The 12162-nt window shown below is 32.6% G+C and overlaps 1 protein-coding gene across 1 annotated transcript in view; it reads left to right on the forward strand.

Annotated features, from left to right (window-relative positions):
* LOC106108067 (60S ribosomal protein L7a) overlaps nt 1-2772 on the forward strand; it is a gene marked incomplete in the record, with an annotated part of 3759 nt that extends 987 nt beyond the window's left edge. The window contains 4 exon segments of the mRNA XM_013289147.1: nt 359-447; nt 924-1055; nt 1894-2016; nt 2567-2772. Coding sequence (XP_013144601.1) covers nt 359-447; nt 924-1055; nt 1894-2016; nt 2567-2749 — 527 coding nt within the window.
* Nucleotides 2773-12162: the final 9390 nt, after the last annotated feature.

Below are 12162 nucleotides of genomic sequence, written 5' to 3' on the forward strand. Positions count from 1 at the left end.
ATATAACCTAAATGTGCTCAACAAATTTGCAAAAAAACCATTGTTTATAGGTTTAGTGGTTATTTTGCAATTTTGTTGTATTCCGATGACCGCTAGCTTGTTTGTCACCATATACTACAAAAAAAATGTTTGTTATATTCATTTCATTAGAAATTATATCATAACTGAAAATTGCAGTTATTTAAATTCTATTACATATGGGACATAAAAAAAAACTTTAAAATGATGAACACCAAATGCAACTATGAATCACAATGATTATCAAAAACGATACGAGCTTTTTAACTCTGATATATTTGTATTCTTCACATAAACATTCATGTTAAAAACAGTATTTAAATGGAATATATTATTTCAGCCAAAGGTCTGTTCAAGCTGTTGGAAAAATACAGGCCGGAGACTGAGGCAGTCAGGAAAGAGAGACTGAGGAAAGCTGCGGAAGCTAAGGTTTGTGCATTCTACATAATAGTGTAAATATTTATATGTTTTTGACAAATACATTCATAAATGTAAAATTTACTGTTAGAAAGCCAGATTATAGTGTTAGTAATGGATGACTGTTAATGAGAAATTGGAGAAAAATCTCTTCCCCTTATCTAGGTTTTATGTATATTTACTAATAACATCATAAATATTAAAGAAAATGAAATTGAGTTTGTTTAAAGTAAGTAGTCTATGTTTTTTCCAGGCTATGTTCCACATCTGTGACAAATTTCATCAGATTCCATTGAGGCATTTAAGAGAACCTTCCATCCATCCATCTAAACTATAATATACAATTTTTAGTATAAGTTAATATGATGCATAACAAAATAATTCAGATGGCCATGAAGACCTCTAACCACCAAGATCTCTGATGAATCCTTTCTAAGTAATACAAACAACAATTTACAATGTAATCTAATATTATTGCAACATTCCAGATTGCCAAGAAAGATGAGCCGCCAGCGAAGAGGCCCAACACAGTGCGTGCCGGCACAAACACTGTCACCAAGCTCGTGGAGAAGAAGAAGGCTCAGCTTGTTGTGATTGCACATGATGTTGACCCTATTGAGGTAAGTTCATTTAAAATAATCTATACTCATATAAAAAGGAATTATTTTTGTATGTATTGAAATAACTCAAAAACTACTGGGCCGATTTCAAACATCCTTTTACCATAAAGCTGTTAACAGTTCGTAACATAGGCTGTTTTTTATTTTGTAGCGAAAGGCGAACGCAGGCGAAGTCGCGAGCAACAGCTGGTTTAAATTAATTTAAAAAAAATATTAAACTTCCTGTTGCTTGTGATTTCCTTATGCGCGGATTAAAGTAATGTAATTTGTAGTGTTGCATTCTTCTGAACTATGTTCTACATTCCCATAATTCTGGACATGTATAGAAAAAAACATTCTGTATATCTAAAATTTCGCATTTACAGTATTACTAAAATTTTGTAAAGATGTTTTTTTTTTTCATTTAATTTGTAGTTTTTCCAATTTTCAATTGTAATTTCTTGTTTTTATTAAATCTAAGTAAAATTAAATAAACATTTTATAAAAAAAATGTAATTAATTAAAATATTAGAACAAAAAAGTTAATTTTCTGTTACTATTGGCATAATCATACTATTTTATGTAAAATTTAAGAATTGTTTGGCTGATATAGAAAAACTATTGTTTTTATAGTTTGTATGCAAGCCCGTTTTCGTTTAGGTTTTATTGTACTAAAAATTAGCAACTTAGTATTTCTTAAATTTGTTGACTTATTCTAATGATGTAAGAATTTCTTCACCTGAGGCTGTGGATACAAAGATATTTACATGCTGCATGAAGAGTTTTGACTCTGATATCAATCAAACCATCCATCACACCTGCCGTTGTACCACAATTTACATAAGACATTGTTTTTCAGCTTGTGTTGTTCCTGCCAGCCCTCTGCCGTAAGATGGGTGTGCCGTACTGCATTGTGAAGGGCAAGTCCAGGCTCGGAGCACTTGTGCACCGCAAGACTTGCACCAGTTTAGCTTTGACACATGTAAGTAAAGATCATATCTTTGATATAAAAATAAAACATGGTTACACAATAATTTTCTTTGGAATACATAATTTTTAACTTAATTCTCTAGTTGTATATGTGCCAGTATGTATATAATCTACCGTTATGTGTGCCATTGTCATGGGAAATCGCTAACTGGATGCAAGTTAAATTAGGGAACAAATTATTATTCGACTTTGCTTATAACTAGTTGTCACTAGTGACTGCAGTATAAAAGAACTTACTAAATAGCCTATCTTCTACGTTCGTGACAAATTTTATATAGATCTGTTAAGTTTTGGAGTATCTTCTAATAATTTATCAATTTTCAATATTAGTAAGAGTTCAAATGAAATATTTCCACACATGAATGCAATTCGATAATCTGTACTAATTCAATTATAAAATGTGCATAAATGATGATGTATTTGCTAACCGAGTGCCATGCGGACAACTCTTCTACCACCATAATAGATGATCTGAGCTATCTAACAACATTATAACCTATAAATCGTTCATTCTCCATACATTAACAATAAAACTATCGAAGGTGGAGTCTGGAGACCGGGCTTCCTTCTCGAAGCTGGTGGAAGCTATCAAGACGAACTTCAATGAGCGGTATGAGGAGCTTCGCCGGCACTGGGGCGGTGGTGTGCTGGGCAACAAGTCCAATGCACGTATCGCTAAGCTGGAGAAGGCCAGAGCACGCGAACTCGCACAGAAGCAGGGCTAAATAATAAACTTTAATTACGGTTATTTTATCTTTTATTTGTTGAACCCTTTTCCTATTATCTTTAAAAAATAAGACAATGAGTTCGTAATGCGTTTGCCGATGGGACGATCGACCCCACAGAGTACTTTGTAACATACTGAAATAGAGACCAATCTTCGGCCTAAAATTGGGCAACACGAAGAAAAGCGCCATCTGTATTTCATAGTTTACAACTTTCATTCTTGTTTTGTTTTTTTTTTTTTATGAAATGGGGCAAACGAGCGTTATTTAAAATAATAATATAGGTTTTATAAATATCTAAATATCTGTGTTTTGAATTATAGATATTTAGATATTTATACACCTATATTATGTTATAAATGAAAAGATTTATATATCCACCCAAATAGTGCATTATACCAATTAGGAAGTAAAAACAAAGGATACTGCTGGACGGTTACTTTCTGCCGTCCCGAGCTCTGGAGGAGTAGGGCTATTGAAACACTGTCTTCACATAGTTAACAATTATATTATAAGTATCAACAATCACATTTTATACAATCTCATATTTCATATATCCTACGGTGTTACGCGGTACGTATTGAGATGAGAAATCATACATAAACATCAGTGACATCAGTTGTACAAGTTGTAGTACTTGATGCATACCTTAAAATAATAATCTGTTATTTTAACAAAAAATAATAAGGATAGTGACTAAAACCGTAATACCATATGGCAATAACATTTAAAATCTGAGACTAATGGCCCAAATAAAATTTTCCCACCTTCTTACTGGTTACATCTTATTTAGGATTATTGCACTCATTAAAAGCATGCTTTAATGTACAAAAAAAGTCTAAGAGAGATTAGTGTAACAATTTACTACTTTTGCTTTACTGCTATAAATATGGTTGTGAAAGAACCAAATACATGTTAAAGACAAAACACTACAAACAAATACTTAAGTAGTCCGGCAATGTACAGAGGCACTAGGCCATATATGTGGACTATAGCTATAAATTCTCATTATACGAGAGGAGACGTCTTACTACTGGATAGAGACAGTGTTATATAAAAGTCTGTAATGTTCTGAAAGTAAGTAGACATAGAAACAGACATACCTCCTCTTTCTTTACAACCAGGACTGCACCTACCTAAATACTGTTGAGTATTTTCAATTAAATGATAATACAGAGTACTTTAACGATAAATAAATGTAATAGACATTTTACTTATCGAACTGACATTGAATTACAAGTGACAATTAAAAAGAAGTAAATCAGAGTTGAAAAAAGGTTTCATTCAACAAATACACTAAAAAAAACACTACAAGAAGAGCTACTAAATAGCGGCATCTATCGTATATTAATTGAACTAGTAATTTTTTATTGGTAAAACAGCCATCTATTACTGCGCGTTGGCATATATAACAAATATAATACTACTAAAAACAAAATTAGTCTGTTTCTTATTATCAAAATAGATTTAAGTTGCTCCGTTATATTGCAGTATTTTATCTTCGGATTTCCAAGTTAAATGTACTGAGATTGTGCACCCTGATCGACCCGATGGGAAAAAATCTCATTGGTTTGATGGATTGGCTGAGGAAAACATCCATACGAACTAAAAACTAGGGGGCCGCCTGGCGCCGATATGGTTTTAAAGCATATGTTATAAAAGTAATTGGTAATTTCTGTACAATTATGTTCCAAAGTAGGATAATCACCCTAGACATCCAAGGTCGAGGTAATTCGTACTTTTGTCCAAATTGTTAACAGCGCCATCTAGTAACAACTATTAAAATTAGGTAAGCATTCTAATTATAGTGTAGTATCAGCCAAAGATGGCGTTAATTTATTATATAATGTAATAGTAATCTAAAGATATAAAATCGCAAAAGACGTAATTTTAATGTATGTGTTATACAGTGAATCTGGTAATTTCTGAGAAAATTAATTCTAAACTAGAAATTGGGAAGTAGCTCCAGAAATTCCAGGTCCAGGATATGCATATGCGTATCGCTTTGACCAAATTGTTAACTGCGGCATCTAGTAACAACTAGCAAAATTAGTACCCTAATTCGTACAAAGTGTCAGATAAAGATGGCGGTAATTTCTAATACTTTTTTGATGACTGACGAAATTATAGCTCATTATAAGAAAAAAAACTATAAATATATATAGTAAAAGACAACATTATATTTCGATTTAATCAAAATCATAAATAAGAAAAATATCAATGAAGATAAACGAAAACATTGGTTTGTAAAGTAATGGCCTGCCTTATATAAGGGGAGTGGATTTACGACTGATTTTTATCTTGATTTACGTTCTGATAGAATCCAAAACAAATATAGACAGACAAACATGTTTAATTAACCAAATAGATTCAGACATACTGTAGATAAAATATAAAAAGAAATAGGTCACGCAACTGCACATAAAAAATCACTGACTAGATCTAGACGCTAAGTGAAAAGTCGGTTTGAAAAACATACTCTTAGAGCTACATGTTTCAACATGTGGTTAACATTTCCACATAGTGCACTAAAAATCAATATTCAGAAGTTCCAGAGTGATTCCGGGAGGCATCAAAGGAACGAAATTGCTTTTCGGGCTCGACTCTCGCCTCTTTTGATAGCACAGAGCCTGTAGTCTATTTGATAAGAGCGTTCGTAATCCAGTGTTGAAAAGCTACACTTTATACAGAGCTATTTAATTGATGTTTCTGCCTGACGCAGCATCACAATTGATAAGCAAGATTAGTGTAGAGTTTTTAATTGAATACATCCTTAGTGATTTTTACACGATCGAAAAACATAACCTCTCATTCTCCAAAAAATTGGAATAATATTTTGAAACGGACTTTTGACATCATATTCAATATTCACAGTAACAAATAAAAAATAAGTTGTAATGTCTATGATAGCGTTAGTTACATACGCGACTTTGTTAGTCTGTTACTTTGAAATGAAGAATGTTTTGCATTGTTTCTAAATGTCATTGATCTCTAAAACATTCCTTCGTCTTCTGAATGCAATTTCTGTTATTTTATTATACGTTATTCTTTGATCTTTTTGTATAACTTTTCTTATATTTTAACGATTTAACTTCCATAGCAGACATGCAATTAACATATTTTTATTACTTTAGTTGATATAACATTATTAAAAACGCAATAAATTACACACGAATGTCGAACTTTCCTTTGTGATGAATTGCTTTTTTCGTTTTGCCATTTCGATTTAAACAATGACAATTTTATTGCAACAGTTTTATTTGTTTTTGAAGTAGTTTCAGACGATTTTATATCTTTATTGTCCCTATATTTGTTTCATTTTCGATTCAAAATTTTATGTAATGATTGGCAGAATAATTCACAATTTCTTCTTTCTTCAAGTATTTCGACAGTAACATTCAGGGCAATAAAAATATAAAAATGTTCCAATTTTGAATTCGTTTTCAAATAGATTAGAGACATCTTTTTAAACTAATCTCCTAATGAATCTACACTAAGCGAATTTATTAAAGGCTCTGAGAGTGATAGATTACGTCTCGTAATAAAATAATTGCGTGTTGTACGGAGTGTGCTAATGGGTCTATGTTATAATTAACATAACCTCGTGAACAAAGTAATCTATACTAATATAAAAAAGCGTAAACACACACTACTTTGTGACGTAGGATGTCAGCAATCACAGCGTATTTTTGAAAAAAAAAAAGCCCTACAGTAACGACACGCTATAGGCTACAAATTTTCACGCTATTAAACTTAGAAGGTAAATAAATTAGAAAAAAAGAAAAGGGACCATAACATGCTGCCAACATTAAGGAAACAAGGTCATTATGGTAACGGTTAGACATTTGCAATTGAGAATTTGACAAATAAACAATGAAATAAAGCTTTTATAATTCCATGCGGATGAAGCCGCACGGGAACAGCTATTTCAGTATTAAATATGTAGTAATTAGCGCTATGGGATTTCATTAGTAGACTGCATAGTTAAGTTTAATTGCATTTGATTACTTAAAATGATATAACGCACTGTTTACACTTGGCCAGTAGTGTAAACCAGGTTGTTTACATGCCAGTCCAATAAAAACTCTGCTACTGGGATGTACCATTCTGGAAAACACTGGAATATACTTTGTAGGCAAACTTTCAATAAAATAAGTTATGCATGAATTAAATATTGAGTTAAAAATAAACAAAATAATTTTCTAACCTCAAAAAAGTTTTTAATTACTATTCTTTCTGTGAGAAATAATTACAAACTATTGTATTGTCGAAATCATTAAATTGTTATATTTAGGAACATTTTCTAAATCATTTTCTTTATTATCTATGTTAGGATAGAGTTTTTAAATTAAATCGTCATTAATTAAGAACCTTAGTCAAAACTATAACATAACTCAAACTACGGTTGTCAATTACTTATCTGTTCGAAAACAATTCTAAACACACAATAGATATACAATTTCATTAACTCGAGTGCTCTGATGGCTGACTTAGATAACTTAACGCGATCCTTGTTGCAAAGTGAAACGACTTATTAAAATAATTACTTGAAAATTACACTCGACCTTAGAATTGTAGGTTACCTTGGTATCAATAAATGTTACTTTGTTATTGTTATTAATGTTTAAATCTTAATAGCTCAATGGTTAAAGGTCTGGGCATCAAATACGTAGTCATGTGTTCGAATTAAACTCTTGACCTTTTACTTTAACACAAGAGCTTTGTGACGATCAATTAATTTTGATATGAAATAAATAAAAGTTGTTTGTCGTTCTAGAAATGGCGACAGCACTTCTACGAGCGCGCATACACCTTTGATTAAACTATCAACTTTTTAGTCGCGCTTTGATTCCTATAAGCTTATATGGAGGTGGGCACAATTCTCGTATTTTAGTTGTGCAAATAAACTGTTTTATTAGCTGCGAAATAATCGACAATCGCTTAACAGTCGTGCGATAGTCTAGTCAAAAGACTGCGCAGGCTCTCTTCTTTTAAGTACGCAATGTATATTTTTAATGTATTTTTATTATTTGTATTAATTGCGTATATTCGCTTCACGCAACTGAAATACGCTAACAAATTAACACAATCAATTCCTTCTACCATTAGTGTCCGATAAACCATTACAGAACAAATTGACCGGAAATCAAGTAAACTGCGTGGAACACAAACACCTTAATTCAACGGTTTAAAAACCTATTATCGTTAAAATTCTGAAATTCTTTCGCTAGAATAACGTATGTATTTAGGACGGCAACAATACAGAAATAATCCCAAAGTTATTACAGCGGGCAATATTGTTTACGTAGACTTGCCCATTCATCCTGTTGAATCTATAAAAAAATTGCTTCAACAACAAACATTTAAAAACATACAGAATAATGATGAATACTGATAGATATAATGTTTTGCTCCAATTTTAATTCGGAACGTTGGCCTTTTCTACCAAACGACGGGATGAGGAATTCAAGATACGTAAGGCGTTAGAACCTATACTAACGGCGCGGTTGGGCGACTTTTTTTTTATATTACAAGGTAGCAAACGAGCAAGCGGCCATCTGAAACCGTCGAAATGGCGAAGCGACCGCTGCCCATAGACAATCCGCAATTGCAGATGCGTTGCCTACCCTTAATCGACGGAGGAGGAGACGCTCATAAAGAGGATATTCCCTCTTCCTATGCGTCTCCTCCATCGTCAAATCCACTTTTCCTTCCCATCCCTTCCTCTTAAGAAAAGGGTGAAAGGGAGTAAAATTAGGCCTCCGACACCAGTCTTATCAGACGAAACGCGAAATTGCTCCCACTTCACGCCTGTCTTCTGTGTAATCGTGGTATTACACCGGGCGAGCCGACCCATTCGTGCTAAGACGTTAAAGCGGACTCTACCACTGTTAAACTGTAAAAGATCGGCGAGACGCACATTCTCGCAATACTTTATCGTTCAAATTCACCCTTCTGAACGAGTTAAAAAAGGGGACGCTAGTAGACTTACTACTGCTATTTTTGAAATATCACCGGTTACGACAGTGTAAACTCACTGTAACTTTAACAGGATATAAATTAAGCAATAACAGCGCCGGTTTTAGCATTATCTGCACCTTTTGCGAGATATCTACAGTGAACTCTAACTAAAACAAACCCATATGAAAAAAGGCGCCCGTTAATGTGATTGGGGCGCCCTTCTATGTCCAGCGCCCTGAGAGATCGCCCCTTCTCAACTTACCCTAACGCTAGTACTGAGAAAGGCTGTAACAAAAAGTCGCATGGGTACATTTATACCGTCATTTAAAATTTAGTGTAGGGAGAAGAATGAAAGTGACGTCAGACGTGAGATGACGTCATTCGTTGTCTAGTCTATATTGTTAATCGATACCTCTTGTACTTGATATCACGCTTGTCAACGGTTTTATTTTTAAATTCTCGTTGTTGAAGTAGGTAAACGTATGTATGTATTAGCAGTCTTCGCTTTATACACTGCCAGTATTTATTACATATGTATTTAAAACATTGCTTTAATAAATGAGTTAATATGATTTTTGACAGTTTTGCCATATTTAAAAGGACGTAAAATAACCCGCTATCGAACAAAGAATGCTCTTTTTTTAAACAATTTTTCAAACATTGCTTACAAATACTTAACATACATAGACATCGAGTACCAATGATATTACCTTTCTTTAGTAGGTTATCCTCTTACTACGATATAACTTAAATTGATACTTTCAAAGGAGCACAACTTTACTAGTTATTTAAATGGTTTAAGTATAAGGTTATTACGGGACTGATATGTTCTAAGAAACCAAAGTCCATAAAAAAAGAAAAAAAAGTAATGCCCGTCTATTTAAATGTAAGCTGATATTATATTTAATTCTATTTTATCACAATATATTTAAGTAAACTACGTGGGAATTGTTTTTTTTTGTTTGTAGTTAATTAATTATGAAGAACCAAGTGTTTGTACTCTGTAAAATTGTCTTTTTCGGAATAAGGATCCTGAAATATTTTAGTTTGCGATAGTTAGGTTTCAGTGCGCTCTGACAAGTTCTTAAAATGTCAGCACAAAAAGATGACAGCTACACAGGATACATTTGAGTGCTCGTAAGTATTTGTGCAAATAGTGCAAACGTGTAGGCGTTGATTTGATGTTTACTTTTTACGCATCATGAGACAAAAGGTGGACAAAAGGGTTGTCCTTCACACGAACTTCGTACGAACGTCATACGTATATAAACAAAGAAATCGTAATGAGAGTGGAATAACTATAGTATGCTTGATAAATGTTTTTTCATAGTTTGGCCTTATTATTATCTTGTCTCTTTTATAATTATAATATACTAGCTTTGACCGCGGCTCCGTCCGCGTGTATTATAAAAACATACAAAAATAGCCTATGTGTTCTTTCATACTATCCTTTACGTATATGGCAAATTTTATTAAGATCCTTTGAGCTGTTTAAACTACAAACATCCATCCATCCATCTAAACTTTCGCATTTATAATATAAGTATGATGTATTTTTCCACTTTGGAATCTCAAGGTTAAAATGTTGATGTCTTTACATTTTTTATACGAGATATTGTAATAAGTCAAAGTTGCGACAGTTCATTTAAATGCAACTTCATGATCGTGTCGTAATATAGAAAAAAATCCGCGCGATTTATTCATCTATTGTTAATTTTAATTCCGAACCCCCCGTCGACAGCCCTATTATGGTGCCCTATACGCACGCGCTACCCCTCGAAAAATAACAGGTACGAAACGCTCCGCTCCGATCCGTTCGTTCACTCAGTCGCGAAATATCGGGAGAGCGGAGTTAGCGTGCTGGCTGAATGCACGATATTTATTTTATTAAAAAAAAGATGCATTAAACGCGCCAATTGTGCCATCGACAATTAAAAATGAAACGTCACTTTATGGTCTCACGTTTGTTGATTGTTTTATTTTTTAATTTTACATAGACTTATAGTTTCGTGTATTGACTTTTCGTGTTTTGTTTAGTGATAATTTTTTTGTGTTATCTGTGATGCTGTGCCTAGTGTGATAATGACAAGGTTTTGTGTGCTTGGATTTTTCAGTGTAAAGGATTACATGGTATGTAATTTATTTTAATTGTTTCTGTTAACATTTTTATATAAATTCAATGTCTTAATCTAATTAGATTCGAATAATCGGCCGTATTGACTTGAACTGTATCGTAAGTAAATTGTTTAGTTCTTATTATGATTATCTGTTATTTTTTTAATTCATCTGTCACAAATTAATGGCATTATTAAATTTGCGAGAAGCCAAAAGTATCAAACCTAATAGAGATTAGCCAGACAACCTATTTTTTTATAACCTTGGCAACCATTTGATTATTTCGAGGGTAGGGATTTATTTGCCATATGAAACACCATGCTTAGACCTGAAACATATGTAAAAGAGTAATAATTTGTACCATGCCAGTAACTTAAAAGGATAGTCCCTATAATATGTTAATTATAATGTGACTACGCTTCGACCACACCTCTCCGTTTACCATTACGTCTATGGATATCGGTTGGCAAAGGATTCAACATCGCATTTGTGTAAATCATATGTTTTTGGATAACAGTGGAGTTACACCGACAATATATCTGTTTTGGCGGTTTCGTTGAAGATTTTTGAATAACATCTAATTTAAAACATACTAAATCTAGATAAAAGGTGTGAATTTTTTAAATTATTGGATTAAAAAACCATCCTTTTCAATAATAATCATAATAAAAGTATGCTTTAAACATTTATTCTCAAATCAAATAGCAATGTAATTAGTAGTTAAGTAAGCAGCATAGCTAGTAATTACTTGATTAAGTTTTCCATTCATAAATGGGGAATGGTATGATTTAATGCGGTTTTGTATTTAATAACAATGTTTAGAAATTATAAAAAGCATGTATTTTAGTGAAGGCATCTTTTGAACAAGTCTATTTTAAATGTTAAATTTTTTTAGAGAACAATTTTTTGACATTGGTGTAAAAAAGACTGGTAAGTCGTAACTAGTTTAAGAGAATTTACGATTCCTACTAAAATTACTATAACCTTGATGAGATTTTGTTCAAAAATTACTTTGTTTTCAAGATATCTGAAACTAAGTCTCGTTTATCTTAGCTCCCTGTAGCTATACGTTTTCCTATCTAATAATATTAAATTTAATATAATATAACCTCAATAAACAGTACACGTTTTGAGGTCGTCGTACTGTGTAGAGCTCTCATACACGCGGCTCACAAGGCGCCCACTCTCAAGAGATTCTTATACACCTTGCATATCCCTACTTCATTAGCTTGCCTACAAACTTTTTAAATGAAGAAACTAAAGAAGTATTATCAACGTTTGATACAATGTAAATCTATTCTTATGTTATGATGGTAACGAATCTTGTTTTATAAAAG

Source organism: Papilio polytes, unplaced genomic scaffold, assembly GCF_000836215.1.
Source record: "Papilio polytes unplaced genomic scaffold, Ppol_1.0 DF821845.1, whole genome shotgun sequence".
NCBI lineage: Eukaryota > Metazoa > Arthropoda > Insecta > Lepidoptera > Papilionidae > Papilio > Papilio polytes.